The sequence below is a fragment of the Tripterygium wilfordii genome, chromosome 15, assembly GCF_013401445.1.
Source record: "Tripterygium wilfordii isolate XIE 37 chromosome 15, ASM1340144v1, whole genome shotgun sequence".
Classification (NCBI taxonomy): Eukaryota; Viridiplantae; Streptophyta; class Magnoliopsida; order Celastrales; family Celastraceae; genus Tripterygium; species Tripterygium wilfordii.
In genome coordinates this window covers 12,882,755-12,900,927 of record NC_052246.1, presented here as the reverse complement: position 1 = coordinate 12,900,927, position 18,173 = coordinate 12,882,755, and the positions used below count along the sequence as shown (strand labels likewise).

The 18,173-nt window shown below is 37.5% G+C and overlaps 3 protein-coding genes and 1 long non-coding RNA gene across 6 annotated transcripts; 3 read left to right on the top strand and 1 right to left on the bottom strand.

The window, feature by feature from the left end:
- The first annotated feature begins 321 nt into the window (after positions 1–321).
- Positions 322–5,819, top strand: LOC120016894. The gene is made up of 5 exons (XR_005472060.1): positions 322–509; positions 3,510–3,676; positions 3,790–3,906; positions 5,297–5,373; positions 5,620–5,819. It is a non-coding gene; the product is annotated as an uncharacterized LOC120016894 (long non-coding RNA).
- A 1,150-nt stretch (positions 5,820–6,969) lies between these two features.
- On the top strand, positions 6,970–8,848 carry LOC120016891. Its single transcript, XM_038869862.1, has 2 exons — positions 6,970–7,454; positions 8,269–8,848. Exons 1-2 carry the CDS (start codon positions 7,150–7,152, stop codon positions 8,504–8,506), a joined length of 543 nt encoding a protein of 180 aa, XP_038725790.1. The 5' UTR covers positions 6,970–7,149; the 3' UTR covers positions 8,507–8,848.
- A 191-nt stretch (positions 8,849–9,039) lies between these two features.
- LOC120016892 lies at positions 9,040–11,583 on the top strand. 2 transcript variants are annotated; one of them, XM_038869863.1, is made up of 2 exons: positions 9,040–9,630; positions 11,309–11,583. In XM_038869863.1, exons 1-2 carry the CDS (start codon positions 9,139–9,141, stop codon positions 11,354–11,356), a joined length of 540 nt encoding a protein of 179 aa, XP_038725791.1. In that variant the 5' UTR covers positions 9,040–9,138; the 3' UTR covers positions 11,357–11,583. The 2 variants fall into 2 exon arrangements, with proteins under 2 accessions (XP_038725791.1, XP_038725792.1); XM_038869864.1 differs by having other exon boundaries at positions 9,049–9,630; positions 11,312–11,583.
- Positions 11,584–11,765: 182 nt separating this feature from the next.
- LOC120016889 (DEAD-box ATP-dependent RNA helicase 37-like) lies at positions 11,766–17,286 on the bottom strand. Of its 2 annotated transcripts, XM_038869859.1 has the most exons (7): positions 17,128–17,286; positions 15,827–16,725; positions 15,653–15,736; positions 15,067–15,309; positions 14,597–14,764; positions 14,257–14,370; positions 12,311–12,799 (listed from the first exon to the last, which is right to left on the bottom strand). In XM_038869859.1, exons 2-7 carry the CDS (start codon positions 16,571–16,573, stop codon positions 12,311–12,313), a joined length of 1,845 nt encoding a protein of 614 aa, XP_038725787.1. In that variant the 5' UTR covers positions 16,574–16,725; positions 17,128–17,286. The 2 variants fall into 2 exon arrangements, with proteins under 2 accessions (XP_038725788.1, XP_038725787.1); XM_038869860.1 differs by lacking the exon at positions 17,128–17,286 and having other exon boundaries at positions 11,766–12,799; positions 15,827–16,573.
- Between the last annotated feature and the right edge of the window lie 887 nt (positions 17,287–18,173).

Sequence of the window (18,173 nt, the reverse complement as noted above, 5' to 3'; positions counted from 1 at the left end):
AAATGGGGAAAATGACTGGTAGTTAATCTGCTGTCTAAGACGAGGACTCAATAACGTAGGCCCATTGGTTTTGGGCCTATATTTTTGGACCAAGCAACTATATATAAAACCCAACCCATCATTGGATCCGCTAAGAGTAGCCCAATGCGCTGGCGCTGCTTACCTGACACTTGGGAGGCTATTTTATCTACGTGTCATTTAAATGTTTTTCTAACAATTGACCTTTTATCTCGTATTCGTAAACCCTAAAAGGACGCGATTAAAACTTGAAAATAAAACCGACCCTTGCCGAAGACACATATATATGGCGGGCCTCGGGGCTTCAACGGTAACATCTTCACTCAATCAACCGACCTATCTTGCCTAAAACACACACTAGATATAGCGGGCCACGGGGCTTCAACGGTAACATCTTCGCAGTCGAATTAGGAACACTCGTTGTCGCGACGAGCCAAATTAGAAGACAGGAGAGAAGAGGCGAAGACGTTTATGCTCTGGCTTGAATGAAGGTGACCTAATCCTTTGTTTTTTAAGTCGAATTAGGGTTTCGTTTTTCAGACGCTATGATCTTAGTTTTGGGTTTTGTTAAATCAGAGTTTATCTCAATTTTTGTTTGGATTTGGCCAAATCAGTGGTATTCTTTTTGTTTTCTCTCTCATTCGGTTTCGTTTTTTCTACCTACAGTCTCAGTTTTGTGTTTTCATAAAATTAGGGTTTCGTCTTAATTTTTATTTTCAATTCAATTCAGTGGTCTTCTTTTTGTCGTCTCAATTTTTGTTTCTGTATACAAATATTTGCTCTCAATTTTCTTGCCACGTTTAATAATCAGATTGGTCCCAATTTTGGTGAATTTGTCGTTTCTATTTGAATTTTTTTTTTCAATGTTCCATATTTGTATTGGGGTCTTTTTTGGATTGACTTTGCTTGGTTTTTTCCAGTGTGGCTTGGCTTTGTTTAGGCAAGGTGGTTATTTGCCTAAACTGAAAATCTCATTCTAATCAATTTTTTTGGGCAATAATTGAGTTTTCTTTGGGTTTTGTTCTTTGTTGCTTGGCTTGGTTTAGGCAAGGGTGGTCCTTGCATGAATAAGCTAAACCAACAAAGCTGTTTGGTTTTTTTTAATCTATTTTTTTTTGGTATTTTCGTAATCATGTTTTCGTGGGGTTTTGTTTGGTGTGGCTTTGCTTGGTTTAGGCAAGGATGGTTCCTTGCTTGAATAAGCTAAACCAATCAAGCTGTGTTTGGTTTTTTTTTTTTTATATATACGGTTTTTGGTAATCATGTTTTCTTAGGGTTTTGTTTGGTGTGGCTTGGCTTGATTTAGGCAAGGGTGGTTCCTTGCTTGAATAAAACTAGTATGTCATTCTAGTTAAACTCTTTGGGTTTGTGTTTTTCCCCCTCTGTTTTTGGAATTTTGAGATTTGGGTTTCTTAAGGATGTTTGGTTAGGTGTGGCTTGTCTTGGTTTATTTAGGTAAGGATGGTTCCCTTGCATGAAGAAAATAGAGAATTTCACTCTAGTCAAATTATTTGGGTTTTTTTTTCCCTCTCTCTCTCTCTTTGTTTTTGGAATTTTGATAATTGAGTTTTTTTAGGGGTTTGGTTTGGTGTGGCTTGGCTTGATTTAGGCAAGGGTGTGATTCCTTGCATGAATAAGAATGAGAATTTCACTTAGTCAAACTCTTTGGATTTTGTTCTCTCTTTTTTTTTTCCTCTGGAATTTTGATAAATTGTGTTTTTTAGGGGTTTGGATTGATGTGACTTGGCTTGGTTTAGGCAAGGGTGATTCCTTGCATTGATAAAACTGAGAATTTCACTCTAGTCAAACTCTTTGGATTTTGTGTTCCCTCTTTTTTCTGGAATTTTGATAAATTGTGTTTTTTAGGGGTTTGGATTGATGTGGCTTGGCTTGGTTTTAGGCATGGGTGATTCCTTGCATTAATAAAACTGAGAATTTCACTCTAGTCAAACTCTTTGGATTTTGTGTTCTCTCTTTATTTTTGCTGGAATTTTGATAAATTTTGTTTTTTTAGGGGTTTGGATTGATGTGGCTTGGCTTGGTTTAGGCAAGGGTGATTCCTTGCATTAATAAAACTGAGAATTTCACTCTAGTCAAACTCTTTGGATTTTGTGTTCTCTCTCTCTCTCTCTCTCTTTTTTCTGGAATTTTGATAAATTGTGTTTTTTTTGGGGTTTGGATTGATGTGACTTGGCTCGTTTTAGGCAAGGGTGATTCCTTGCATTAATAAATTGAGAATTTCACTCCAGTCAAACTCTTTGGATTTTGTGTTCTCTCTTTTAAATTGAGTTTTTTTAGGGGTTTGGATTGATGTGGCTTGGCTTGGTTGTGGCTTGGGTGGTGATTCCTTGCATTAAGAAAACTGAGACTTTCACTCTAGTCAAACTCTTTGGATTTTGTGTTCGGTCTTCTTTTTTTCTGGAATTTTGAGAAAATTTTTTTTTAGGGGTTTCAATTGATGTGACTTGGCTTGGCTTGCATTAATAAAACTGAGAATTTCACTCTAGTCAAACTCTTTGGATTTTGTGTTCTCTCTCTTTTTTCAGGAATTTTGATAAATTGAGTTTTTTAGGGGTTTGGATTGATGTGGCTTGGCTTGGTTAAGGCAAGGGTGATTCCTTGCATTAATAAAACTGAGAATTTCACTCTAGTCAAACTCTTTGTATTTTGGGTTTTATCTTTTTTTTTTGCTGGAATTTTGATAAATTTTTTTTTAGGGGTTTGGATTGATGTGGCTTGGCTTGGTTTAGGCAAGGGTGATTCCTTGCATGATAAAACTGAGAATGTCACTATGTCAGACTTTTCGGATTCTTTTATTTTTTCTCTTGTTTTCTTGGAATTTTGATGTTTGGGTTTTTTTAGGGCTTGGTTGGCTGTGGCCTATCTTGGTTTAGGCAAGGGTGATTCCTTGCATGAAAAAAACCCTGAATTTCACTCTAGTCAAAATCTTTGGATTTTGTGTTCTCTTTTTGCTTTTGGAATATTGATAATCGGGGTTTTTTTAGGGGTTTGGTTTTGTGTGGCTAGGCTTAGGCAAGGGTGGTTCCTAAGTTAAACTTAGAATTGCACAATTGTCAAACTCTTCGGGTCCTTGTGTTTTATCTAAAGTTTTTGGAATTTTAATTATCGGGTTTTTTAGGGTTTGGTCAACTGTTGGTGTTGGCTTTTCTTTGGTTTAAGCAAGGGGTGATTTCCTTTGTGATTAAAACTGAAATTTTAACTCTGCCAAAAGCATAGCTCGAGAATCCAATTAAGCTCTTTGGGTCTCTCTTTATTTTTGGAATTTTAATAATTGCTTTTCTTAGGGTTTGGTTGGTTCGTTGTGGCGTTGCTTGGTTTAGGCAAGAGTTGTTCATTGTTGAATAAAACTGAGAATTTCACTTTTGGTTCATGCAATTTTACGTTCTTAAATACATTTTGTGAATTCATTCATTTAATGCTTGTTGAAAACATGTTATATATTGTTAATTGCTCTGTGAGGGGAAGAACAGCTAAGCAGTCGGTAAGGTTGGACAATTCAACCTCAGAATGTGTTAAGTTGAAATCTGTAGTTCCAAGGCAGTCTGAAGCTGATGGTGGCAGCTAGAGTCCTAACGATCCTTCTTTCTCTCTTCTTCACTTCACGAATTTCTTTAGTCATTTGCCCCAATTCTACCAAGTGAGTCATTTTTAAAAAAAATATTCTCCACATTTGAAAATTAACTATGTCGCTTTTGATGAATGCCTTATTTCTTTCACTTTTAATTTTTCAAAATTTTTTGACTTCACTAGATGATTAGAGAATTGTCAGATCATAAGAATGTTCTTTGTGCAAAGAATAAAGATGCTGCTTTGGCATTCAAGCAAATGGGCAACCAATGCTATCTTTGTGTAGATTACACCAAAGCGGTGAGTTGTGACTCCCAGGTATTATGATCTCACCCTCAAGACATGAGGACACCACCATATCTGTGTATTTCTTGTAATAAGAACATGACAGATTATTTTCACGCTTTCTCCATATCATAATTATAGGCACTGTGCCTTGCTCCAATAGACGATGACATTGACAGAAATCTTGTTGCAACTTTGACATGAATCGGGCATTTTTGTTTCAGGTGCATTGTATAATCTCCACCCCCCCCCCCCCCCAAACTAGGTATTTGTATTGAATTGTCACATAGATGTTCGAAATATGAATTTTTGTTGTTCAATATGTCAATAATTTTTTGTTCTTTTGACCATGATATATTAATGTTATAAGTTTAATAACTTGAAACAAATCTTATTAAGTTGATAATAGTTTTTTACGCAAGGATTACAGATGGAGCAGAAGAGAAGGATCATGTAGCTAAACCAAGGAATTGTAGAAGGTGTCTGAGGGAGAATGCGTCGAAAATATAAGAAAACAAGTTGAAACCAAGAAAGTATTTTGTTTGTTATGTTATAGTTTCTAATTCCGAACATGTTTCTTTAATTACACATTGATGTGTTGTATGTGTTCATGCTACACCAGAAACTAGGTCTTTTACAGTACTGTCGACGAGATTGTAGTCGGGCTTTTCAAATTTCTCCAAGGAATGTGGAGGTAAATATGGAATGTGACGGTGCTTAATTTGGATTTGCTACCACACCTAGGAATGTGTGATTTGTATTTGATATTGATTGATTCCCGTGATTCATAAGAGAGTGGAGTTTTTGGAAACTCTATCCAGGTCATTCCTGCAATGACTCAACCCATAAACCTAAAACTAATTACGAGTGTAGCCGTTGAGAATGAGTTGGTAGAAGTTCTTTAAAAATCTAGAAGTACCATTTTAATATGGTGTTTTAACTGCTTTTTAACCATTTTAATATGGTGTTTTAACTGCTTTTTAAGAAAAGTTGGGGGGTGGTCAACAGCATAATACGCAAGCTTACTGGGGGGCTGACACATACTTCTCTGGTAAACGCAAAAGTTACAGTTGTAGTGATTGCTATGGTGGTCTATTTTGTTTGTTTTCGGTGTGAATCTCTTCAGTCTCTCTTTAGTTTCCTGTCACAAACTTTTTCGGTAAATCATTGTCCACTGCCCATGTGAGGTCAATGAATTATCTAAGGTTGACTTGGGTTATATGTCCTCCAAGTTTCTAACTCGTGGCATTTCATGGTTCATTGATATGGAGAAGTACAATTGTTTATAAGTGTTATCAACTGATCATTATATTAATCTATCTTTTCATAATTCCTTAAGCCTCCTTATTCCTTAATTTATATGATTCTTCATTCTCTTCTTTTCTGATTCCGCATTTGCTTGCAGTTATTGTTTCAATGGTTCTATCAATCACATTTTACTCTCAACAAGTTTCTTTATGCAGTCTTGGTATAGGAGGAGGGGTAAGGCTAATGTTTCAAAAAGACAGATTAATTTTGATACCCGCATATAGGTGATCAAGTATTCCGATAAAATATTCGGATAAAAAATATTCATGTTTTGTTTTGATATCCCATTCATGTTCTCCGACTTCATTATTCTGCCAGATATAATTCAGTTCTTTTTATATTTATGTATTTTCCGGACATTGAATTTGGTCACCATTGTAGATTTTTTTAATCATTATTCCCTTATTGGATATGTTGCAGGTTAACATAATTATTTCTCAAATTAGAGTGAATTCTCTGGCAGTTCTCCAGTTCTCTGACTTCATTATGTGTATCACCTAAATTGGTATGAGTATTCTGCTAGATGTAATTCAATTCTTTGTATTCATGTATTTTCTGAACATTTGATATGGTCACCATTTTAGGGTTATTTTGCTTTTTATCATTAGTCTCTTGTTGGATGTGGATGTGTTGCAGGTTAACATAATTATTTCTCAAATTAGAGTGACTTGTCTGGTAGTTTCCACATGAAATCTGTTGATGGTCTTGCAGATGAACTTAGAAAACGTCCATCTAATGTAGGTGTAAGTAGCATGTTGAACATCTTTGTCTCCATACCCAAAATGTTTTCCTTCAGAATTTTCTTTGATCACATTTCCGCTTAGTTTAGGGCTTTTGTTGGCAATAATCGGTTCTTTCAGCTTTCTTTTTTCCCTATTATTCTTTTCGTCGTCTATGGTTGAGACTTTATTTCTGTAATGCTTAGAGCTGGTCAAGTTATTTATGCAGCTGTCAGTTTCAACCATTCTTGCAAGCAACGGCCATGCTTATTTCCTTTCACGGATGTTATTTATGAAAACGACTGAGTTTGTGGGCATTCGTTGTCCCCTGTAGTTGTTCTATGGTCCACAGGTATCCACTCTATCAACACGAAAGTTCTTCATTGCTTTTGTGGCATGGCGATGGAAATTGGAGTTTTCATGTTTACCTGAATTGTCGAGATCGAGTCTCTAGTTCATTCTGTTGGGACACATTTTATCTTTTCATTTTTGATGAAGAATGTGAAGCAAAAGTTCAAAATCATTGAAAAACTAATATTTCAACATGCCACCATATTGGGTTTTTTTTTTTGCAGATTGGGCAATTTCAATGTAATGATGGCCTTAAAATTTTGGCTGAGAAGTACTCTTTCCGATGTCAATGCCCCAGCTGCTTGGCAGTCAACATTTCTGACCTTATTATAGATGCTTTTCATTCCACAAATCTTGTCCAGTTCTGGTGTAGTTTTAGACCCAAATGTAAGTGTCTTTAATGCCCCAGTTGCTTGGCAGTCAACATTTCTGACCTTACTATAGATGCTTTTCATTGCACAAATCTTGTCCAGTTCTGGTGTAGTTTTAGACCCGAATGTAGGTATTTCTTTAATTCCTCATGAAACCTAAACCTAATTAGGAGTGTAGCCGTTGAGTAAGAGTTCGTAGAAGTTTCTTTAAAAATAAGAAGAGTACCATTTTAATATGATGCTTTAACTGCTTTTTAAGAAAAGTGGGGAGGGGGGGAGGTGGTCAACAGCATAATACGCAAGCTTACTAAAGGGGGCTGACAAATAATTCTCTGGTAAACGCAAAAGTTACAGTTGCAATGGTTGCCGTGGTGGTCTATTTTGTTTGTTTTTGGTGTGTATCTCTTGAGTCTCTCTTTAGTATCCTGTCACCATCTTTCTCAGTAAATCGTCGTCTACTGCCCATGTGAGGCCCATTAATTATCTTGTGTTGATTTGGGGGTGGTTATATGTCCGCTAAGCTTCGAACTCGTGGCTTTTCATGGTTCCTTGATATGAAAAAGTACAATTGTTTACAAGTGTTACCGTCCTATCAATCTGTCTCTCTTTTCATAATTCCTTATGCCTCCTTATTCCTCAATTATATGATGCTTCATTCTCCTCTTTTCAGATTTCCGCATTTTCTTGCAGTTATTGTTTCAATGGTTCTATCAATCACATTTTACTCTCAACAAGTTTTTTTATGCAGGCTTGGTATAGGAGGGACAAGGCTAATGTTTCAAAAAGACAGATTAATTTTGTTACCCGCGTACAGGTGATCAAGTATTCTGATAAAATAAATATGCATGTTTTGTTTTGATATCCCATTCATGTTCTCAGACTTCATTATGTGCATTACCTAGATTGCTATGAGTATTCTGCTAGATATAATTCAGTTCTTTGTATTTATGTATTTTCCTTAGTAGCTGAATGGTATGTGCATACGCTTAGAATTATTTCTATTTGAATTGTGGTAGATCTTTGTTGTCTTGATGTTTGTTATGTTTATGCTAAAACAACAGCTGCTCGGCAGTAAAGATCTCTGACCTTATTATAGATAGCATCTCTGACCTTGTTATAGATGTTTTTCATTGCCCAAATGTTTACTTATACCGGTGTAGTTTTAGACCCGAATCATGTTTTCAGCCATCAACTTAACGCATAAAACGTTATTTGTTTCCTTTGTTTTTTTCTGTACATTGTATTACCTCGTGAAAGTTTGTCTGAATGACACAACTGTGTGACAGTAGTTTGGATGAGTTTCTGTGATTCCTCATATTGTCAGACGTGTTATGTGGACATTAACTAATCATGACAGGCAATCATTTTTCACTTAGTAGCTCAATATGCTTAGCATTGTTTGTATTTCTGTTGTGGTAGATCTTTGTTGGTTGTGCTTGTGTGATTGATGTAACATTTGCTGCTTCTTTTTGGGATATTCCTCGGGTTTCTTGGAAGGGGAGGTGGGTTTCATTTTCTTCATCTGCTTTGAGAGATTCCCTTTGTTCTTGATGTTTGTAATGTTTCATTAATCAACATTGTGATAACTGAAACATGTATTTATGTTTTTTGCATTAACTACCAACAAGGCATTTTCCTAGACTTGAGTGTCTAGCCTACTTGCTTAGGCCTAAAGAGAAACAAAGCCGTGCGGGTCCGATGTATCCACGGGAATCGAACAACCCAAAACAGGCTATATTGTTGGTGTGTATGGGGATGCGGATTTACAATAATTCTCTGTTCGAGTTCAAAAATTTGTTTTTTCATTATCATTATTATCATTATTATTATTATTATTATTGCGATGTACGTTCAGTTTTCCAATAACTGAGCCGAGCCGTCACTTTCCCTGGAAGGCAGAGGTAGAAGTGGAATGGCCTGGAAGAGATCAGTGATATGCCATGTTTGGACTTTCGCTGTCTGCCTTAGTGGGCATTTGGGCTATCAATGTTATTGCCCAACGCACAATCGTGGGCTTGCAAAATTTTGGCGACTTCTGATGGGCTTCAGAAGTCCATGGATTTGTTGCTCACAATCTGACATAATGGGCTATATAAGCCCAACGCTGAAAATGAAATATGTTTGGAAGTTGATGGGCTGAGAAACCCCAAATAGTTTTGAACTTTGAAGCTTTCTGTTTTCTGTCAAGAGGATTGGCTCATTCACATTCGCATGGGGGTGTTTCCTCAACTCTGGGATCCAAAAACTTTTTTCCTCTTATTTCTCTCTCAACTTTCAAACAAATAATTTTAAATGCCATTAGAGCCCCGTCACCCCAGTTGTACGGTTTTACTTTTACCCAAACACGTCACATGACAATTGACAAATCACAGATCAAATCAATGCAGCTTCACCCAAAAAACAAACAAAGACCCAAAAATATGTATCGGTACCTCTCTCCCTCTCATACTCTCTGACCCTGACTCTCTCTCTCTCATCAATCATCCACAAGCCCAGTAATGGCTCCAAACCCGAATTCCCATCTGGGTTTCACTCTTCTGTTTCTCATCTTCTTCTTTATCGCCGCGACCTCTGTCTCCGACGCAGACGACAGGCCCACTGTTTACGAGATACTCCCTGAATTCGGACTCCCGAGCGGCCTCTTACCGGACTCGGTCACCAACTACACACTCCAAGATGATGGAACTTTCTTCGTCGGTTTGGAGAAGGCTTGTTACATCCAGTTCGAGTACTTGGTGTACTACGAGGAGGAAATTACTGGGAAGCTCAGTTATGGGTCCATCTCGGACTTGAAGGGCATTCAGGTCCAGAGATTCTTCTTCTGGTTCGATGTTGATGAGATCAAGGTGGATTTGCCTCCCAATGATAATATTTACTTTCAAGTTGGGATCATCAATAAGAAGCTCGATGTTGATCAGTTCAAGACTGTTCATTCTTGCCGCAAAGGCTTGGGCTCCTGTCGCAATTGGTTGAAAGAAGATGTTCTTGAGGTAAAATAGTTATCAAGCTTAGTTTAACTGTTGATCATTTTTTGGCCTTAACTTTTCTTCTTTCCTTTAATCTTGCCTTTACTGGATTGCTTAGTTCTGTATAGATATTCAGTTAAACTAACTTTCTTGGTATATACAACTCTCTTAAGTGTAAATTTTGGTGGGGAGGTCTCTGTTTTTCTTTTCTTCAATCTTTATATGTTAAGATTGATAGAATTAGGGCAGTTTAGTTGGAAGGATTTAACTAATTTTGTTACAAGAGAGTGATTCACATTGAGCTCTGAATATACTTATAGAGGCAATTTTATGGTGTTTTGGTTTCTGATGGAATCAATAGGACATTAGACACGCAAGTTGTTTATATTGCCTGAATTCGTTGGAGGAAGAGGTTTTTTGGGCTCTTAAGTGGGATTAAATTTGGAGGATGGGTTCTAGATCAAAGCGCCCATGTTGTAAGATTAAGCTAAAAAAAGCATAAAAATGATCTGTTGAGGCCAATTTAGCATAGTGAAGAAACAGGCGATATATTTCAAACGCCATGTGGAATATGTAGATCGATCTAGTTTTCTTTTTGTATTTTAAATGCTGCTTGTTTGTTTGCATTTCATATGCATTTTTAATGCTTGAAACATCCGTTTTTTGAGTGGTAATCAAATAGTATGATCCGATGCTCTCTTTTTTTACAGCTTAAGATACACCGAGGAAATGAAGTACTCATTTGGGTATTACATTTTGATATATATACCATCAGTGGTTTGGTCAAGTTCTGCCCAAATTTTCTGACTTTTTTTAATAGAAACAGATCTGTTGAAGGAACTAAGTTAATAACACTTGGTAATTTAAATGTGATGTTCTCATTATGCATTTGTGCTTGAAGTTTGTTGCATCTTTCATCATTCGGCACTTGCAGTCTTTTAAGTTATACTCCCGTCCGTTCCATTTTGTTATTGAATTTGTTTAAAGAAACTCCTATGGACCAAGAATTGTAGCTCATAATTGTATTGTTGGAGAAGCCTAGGGCAACACGATCCGTTATGATCAATGCATATGGTGATGTGATCACACAAATCTCTATTTTTCTTGGTTTTTGGAGATATAACTTGATATAAGAGAAGGATCTGAGATGGATCATCTAAAATGTAGCCATTATGAGAACATTGGGAAATCTATGTCAACACCTCAAGAACACCCCCGAACCGGGTGCCAAAGAAACATCTGTGACATTTGCGCCAATTATTTCGCCTGAAAGTTACTAGAACTAAGAAATGCTGCATTTGTTACTCCAACCCAGATTGGGGATTTCACCAAGTTAATGTAGTACGGAACTTTAAGCAATAGACAACATTAGGTTCTTTTGTTGTTGCTCTGAATAATTATTTGAATCTATTCATTTTCAGCATGTATCCTACTGGTCCTGTTGTGAGTTTTGGATCTTTCTAATTATTAGCCCATTTGCTTTGCTCCAAGCCAAAACAGCCATTTCAGCTAATAAAAGAGAATTATATATGCGAAAAGATTAGTTGTTTCCATTTCATGAATGTATGTAAGTATGAACAAATCGATCCTTTTTTAAGTTCCTCATTGTTTTTCTTGTGAGAATGACCTGGAGATTGTTGCAATACCTTTCCCCTTATATTTTGTCTAAACTTGTTTTTGTTCTCCTTTCATGGTAATGCAGCAGCTCCCAGCTCCATTTGATGAAGTCCAGATGCTAATTACAGAATGAGCCCTCCACATGTTTTGCCTATTTGGGTACAGGAGAGTAGTTAAGCCGTAAGAGCCATCGCTCTTCTACATACTCTTCCACCTTACCTTGGAAGAAAGAAATGTAACATTATATACTCAAGTCTCAAATCTTTAGTCGAGAAGATCTTTGCCTAAAGAACTTGTACAAGTAGACTCTGTAAATGATGACATGGTATGTATCTTGAGTGTCTGTGTTCTGTGTTTGAACTTTGTGTGTTTTGATTGGTTTCATATGCAGCATTGCAGCCAACCCAGTCCCCTGCTTGCATCAGTATCCTTTACTAGGATATAAAATAAATTGTTAAGACATCTATCAATGCAAAGGTTTCTCCACTCCACTCCAGTGTTCACCCAATTCATATTCATTGCCTACAGCAAAACCATTCATATCTCAAAAGGAAACAGAAATTCCAAATTTATTTCAGTACAAAAGCATTTTAAACTTCATTGAGGAGAAAATAAACTTCAAAGGAAGTAAGGAACTCTTTTTAAGGATCAGAGACCTCAATGGTTATATCCCAATAAAAATGGGTTGAAAAACATGCCTATGAGATTGAAAAGGATGCAGCCGAAAGAACACTCCCTCTGCCCCACTGCTACATATACTACACAACCCACCACCACCACCCAACAAAATTACAGGAAATAGAAAAAGAAAAAGGATCAAGAGAGAGCTAGGACACAGAATCCCCCAATACTGTCAGAACTTTTTCACGAAAACCTACCATTACCAACCGTCAACGCCTCTGTTCCTGCAACCACCCCAAACTTACATCATCCCCTCCCTAATGGCAACGATTGTAGTAGCACTGATCACATGAAACGCTATCTCAAAGGCACAAGGAAAAAAAAAAAAAAGAAGCCAAAAGTATCCCCTATGAAAGGGGGAATAGTCTGCAATTGCTAGACACTAAGTATGTAGCATGTTCAGTTATTAATCCCACGCACTGGTAACCCCTGGGCCATACCCTCCTCCATAACCACTTGAAGCCCCCAATCCACCGCTGTTGCTGTAGCCTCCACCATAGTAGTCTGAACCACCCCTATTAGAAGAAGAGTCCCTTCGAAAGTCACGGCCGCCGAACCGACCTCCCCCTGAACGACGATTCCTCCCTCCGCCATAAGAACGCGCAGCAAACCGAGATAACCAAGCAGGTACTTCTTGATTTGCCTCTTGCATTAGATCAGATAATGACTTTGCCAGCGATCCATTGTTCTCATTGAAGAAGGCAGTAGCCAAGCCTGTTTTACCAGCTCTCCCTGTTCGACCAATTCGATGAACATAATCATCAATGTCATTTGGTAGATCAAAGTTGACCACATGAGCAACGTGGGGAATGTCAAGACCCCGTGCTGCCACATCTGTTGCCACCAAAATTGGTGTGATACCACTTTTGAATGATCGTAATGCTTGTTCTCTTTCCTGCAACATATATAAACATATATGAATAAAAACCTAAATGTAAAGCAGACAACTGATCTACAACATGTCAACTCCCAAACAACGTAGAAACTGTTAAAATAAAGTCCTGGAAAAATTAACTCAATCATGGCAGGCAGAACTGAGAACAATTCACAATCTTTAGAAGGAACAACATCGCATGGTAGCATGGATGCCATGACACATACACCAGGGCTCAAATGCCATGGTGCGTACTTGTTTAAAATGATGATAATTAAGTCAAGCAGTCTACCACGCATTGCTCAAGACATCTTGAACAAGAATCTACAAAAACATTGCTGCAAACCCCAGGCTACCCAACTAGTTGAATTAAAGGCTCGTTGCTAGGATGCCCGCCCAACATAAGACATCAATTAAGGTGGGGGATGTAAAGTACTAACATGGAGTAAAAGTCATGACTATAACAACACAATGGCAGTGTCGGGAAAGGGGATGTCCCATAAACTAAAATCAAGTATCAGTTAGAGAAATCATGATTTAATTCCATATTAACCTTTCCCCTCAGGACAGGGTGGTGGTGAAAAACCAACCACTGAACCAGTGGTGCTATTCAATGATAATTATTGCTTTGAGCAATACCCAGGGCAATCACTAGTTTATAAGTCTATAAATCAAGGCAACAACTTCTGCAACGTTCTAAACTACACACAATTAAGATCACCACAACTTCGGATGAAAATGAGGTGACCTTCTATCAACAACTTTTGAAGATGCATATTGCACTGAGCTCCAACTTGAGTCTTGGCTATCCCATCTCAAGTACAATCAACCCATGAACAGATTTCTCAAGCATTTTAAAAGGCAAGAATGTAGCAGCAAGACTTTAATTAATAGCACATAAAGAATAATCTTCAGCCATTTCTATTCTTTCAGGAAGTGTGTGGAGTATAATAATGTCTGCTCATACGGTACCAAGCTGCAAATAGTGCGACTGCTGCAACAATAACAATGGAATCCTTTTCCTTCCATTTCATACATGGTGAATATTGACTGAAAGATAACATGGAATCAGAGAAATTACTCTCTCAAAAGGTTAGAAAGCCAATGTAGGATCAACAAGCTGCAAAAGAACATGTCAATGCAACAATTAGCTAGCTGAAGACTTCCACCCCCTCTGAGAACCCCGCCTCAGCATTTCTCCAAAACGTTTGGATCTTGGAGAATTTTACAAAATACACATATAAGGCACACTTCATGTGATTCATAAAATCAAATGAAAAACATCCTTTTTCCCCCTGTAAACCAAGTCAGAACTATGAATAGAATGTACGATCTCTGACTAGGAATAAATGATTGCTCCATGACAAGATGCAAGGGCTCAAACTCACATACAATACAAGATGATACCAACATCAAAAATAGGCAGAAAAAGGGAGGAATCCATAACAAAACCTTCAAAAAAATTAAGAGAAGAATACCTGTTGCGATCTATCACCATGAATAGTAGTGGAAGGGAAACCATTAACTGACAACCAGTGTTCAAGTGAATCAGCTCCCTTCTTTGTCTCCACAAAAACCAATGTCAAAGCTTGCTGCAAAATTAAGAATCCAGGAATAAAAGGGTCAAACAAATGAACAAGTACAACCACAATGAATGAGATAAACATCCCGATGGATTTTTTACTTGAGAAACATAAGCAATCAAATCAAAACATTTTAATAGGCACCATTCAGAAAACAACTGGCATGTAAAGCACCCGAAATTTCCCACAACCAAAAAAATCACGACAGAGATAAATATGGCATTTTCCAGCGTACCTTGCCGTGGGCACCATTTGACCTCTGTGCATGAAGAAGGTCCATGAGATGACTCCTTTTGTCAGATTCATGAACAAATTCAACTCTTTGGACGATCAAATCAGTACTTGAACCCACTCGTCCAACAGCCAAGAAAATATAATTTGAAAGGAAATCAGAGGCCAATCTCTGCATGACAACAAAAGGTTCTCATATGTATATTTTTACATAACTCATCAAATTTGACTATATATAGAGATAAAATTAAGGACTTCCAGACAATTGTCTTAAAGAAACCCTCCAGTCCCCAATATTCATAAATAAAATTCCTACAAGATATTAACAGCAAGAAGTAGTAATCAAAAAAACATCTTTTCTAGTCACTTATGTATTCACCAAACCACAAGAAAAGGAAATAGTACTTGATAAAAACTATACCTACTCCGCAAAAAGAAACATGATTAAAGACCTTCACGAGTGGAAAAACAAACCTGTATCTCTTTTGGAAATGTAGCACTGAACAACATTGTCTGTCTGACACCTTGTGGAGGCATGTCACATTGTTCCACAATTTTCCTAATTTGAGGCTCAAAACCCATATCCAACATTCGATCTGCCTCGTCCAGAGCTAGATACCTGATCATTTGTAAAGAAACTCTAGCTCTCTCCAACAAATCTACCAATCTTCCAGGAGTAGCCACTAGGATATCAACACCTCTCTCCAGGTCTCGCAGCTGGCCATATTAAAACATCACTGTTAGCAGACAAATAAATCTAGAATTACAGTAACATGCTGCTAAATGAAAAACAATCAGTAGGAACATTCATGCATACAATTGAAATAGGCACACTTAAAGTTAGAAACAGGAGCAAGAAAAACCCAGCTATGATGCTTTTCTAATAAGGTCTTAGTTGATGCAGTGACAAAGAAAACCAGTATTCCACTCCAAAATGAGGCAATAATGCTTTCTCACAAAGCAAGTGTGATAAAGACGAAAAATTGTAATCGAATCACGACGAAATATATCATAATGCAGCATGAAGTAAACTAATAGAAACATTAAGTCTAGAACAAACCTGCTGATTAATAGGAGCTCCTCCATAAGCAACAACCACCCTGACCCCGGTTTGGTATGAGAACTTCTTAGCTTCCTCATGTATCTGCAAGCCACAGAGCAATATACTAAATGAATGGTCATATAAGTTGCATAAACTAGAGCGTATCATACAATAAAAGACAAATGAACTAACTTGGCATGAAAGCTCCCGAGTTGGAGAAAGAATGAGCGCAAGTGGGTATGCTGTGCGCGACCCACGTACTGGTCTATGTGTACTCTGTCCCTGTCCCTTCATAATTCCACTGATAATAGGGAAACAGAAAGCAGCTGTCTTGCCAGAACCAGTCTGGGCACATGCCATCAAATCCCGCCCGCCAAGAGAGATTGGGATTGTATACCGCTGCACGGGTGTTGGTTTGACATACTTACACCTCCGGATATTCTCATTGAGTGCTTCCCCAAGGTCAATCTCCGCAAATGTATTCACAGGTGGCGGTACGTTATCCCCACTAGTCTCCACTGGAATATCCTCATATGCATCAAAATTAATCCCAGCGTTTCCCTGCTCACTGAAAGGCTCCTCTGTTTCGTCATCATCACCAAATGGGTTGGCTTCCCTCTCTCTACCACGGTCCCAACCACCACCTCTGTTACCCCATCCTCCTACTCGACCACCAACATACCCAGAACGAAAATCATTTTGGGAACCAGCCCGGCGAGGTCCACCATACCCAGCTCGATCATTACTTGAGACAGGCGCAGAGTAAGCAGGAGCAGGCGGCTCTGAAGAGGCTGGCCGATTGCGAAGATGAGGAGGAACATATGCTGATCGTGCAGGTGCAGAAGTGTTACTATTACCCGCATTGTTTGCTGACCCAGGAGCAGCATTGTCAGCCCCAGAGTTTGCAGCCATATCCGCCCACGAAGTTCTCATGGTCATATTGGAATTTCCCCTCCACGGTCACTTGAAAATTCAATCAAACTTGAACCTCAGAAAGCTTGAAGAACAATTACTTACTTACAGCCCCAGAAATAAAAAGCTCCACCTATTTAAAATGGTTCTAATCTTTGACAATAGATCGCCACGGGCATCTGCGTCAAAACCGTGATCAGAGAATCATTCATTCCGATTCCATCATAACAAATACAGCAATAAAAAAAAAAACAGTACTTAAACTCCTCTTGGATGTCAAAAAATGTGACAAAAAGTTGCAGTAATTGAAAAATTAAAAAACACAGAAGACGGAACAAACCCCCTCCCCCACCCAAAAAAGAACAAGAGAAAGCAAATAGCGCCAAATTTATCTCCAGGAATCATGCAATTTGCGAACAGCCAAACAAACAGCAAATCCAACCTGATCTGCTAAGGGAACGAAACGCAATCCATAAGCTCAGAAAGGAATGTAAAAAAGCGTCATTTCTCACAACCAAAAACAAATTCGACAGATTCATGCATATCTACAACACGCAGAGAGAAAGAGACAAGGAAAAAACCTGATGAAAGCAGTTCTTCCTGATGAAAGCAGCAAGACAACAAAACCCTAAGAATGGAAGCGCTGTGTGTTGTGATTGAAGATCCAGAAAATATATGAAAGCCCTAATAAGCGAGTCCGTGTATGATAAGTAGTTTGTATCTGCCAGCACAAAAATATCTTTTGTTTTTCTCTCTCCAGATACTTTTTCTCTCTCTCGAAAAATAAAATAAAATAAAATAAAAAATACCTCTCTTCTCCGCTTCTGTTTTGTGTGCGTTTCTCTTCTTCTTTTTTATTTTTATTTTTTTCCTTCTAATTAGAGGACTCGAAGTATTTTTTGTTTGATTTCAAATTCGTCAATTTTTCAAAAAAAAAAGTGAGAAAATGACGGAAAAAGAAAGGGAGGTCTCACTCTCACTCTCACTCTCACTAAGGTATTCGCCGTCGGATTTGATTCGACTATTTTTTGTAAATTTTTCATTTCAATTTTTGGTGGATAAATGTGTAAAATAAAAAAAATCGACCAATCAATTTGATTTTTATCGATTTCAATTTTAGCCCTTTCTTATGAAGTCTCACCCAATACCAATGGGTCAATATAAAATATGCGGCTCTTGTCAATAACAAAAATGTGTGTGGTGTGTGCACCCCTAAACCAAATAATCTTATACTCACCGTGCCCTAATTTTTTTTAATTGGTACAAATAATTGATCTAATTAATCACTATTAAAATGTGGATTTCTCACAATTTTGGTTGTTTTTTTTTTCTTTCCTTGATTGATTATATCATTAGTAGTTTAGGACATTATATTTAGAGTTTAGATAATTTTTTTTTTTTGGTTCAAGGTATTTGCTATGATATGTTATGCGGTACAAAATATGTTTCTACTATTGATTTGCTTAGCTTCGACAAAAAGGTTGTCCATGGTTTGATTTTTTAAGTGATATTATAAAAAAGTTCTGATTTTTTTTTATATGAAGAGTGGACATGGACGATCAACGTTAACAACTCCCTGACAAGTGATTATAGAGTCATTTGATAGAATGGTATGATTGATTTTTAA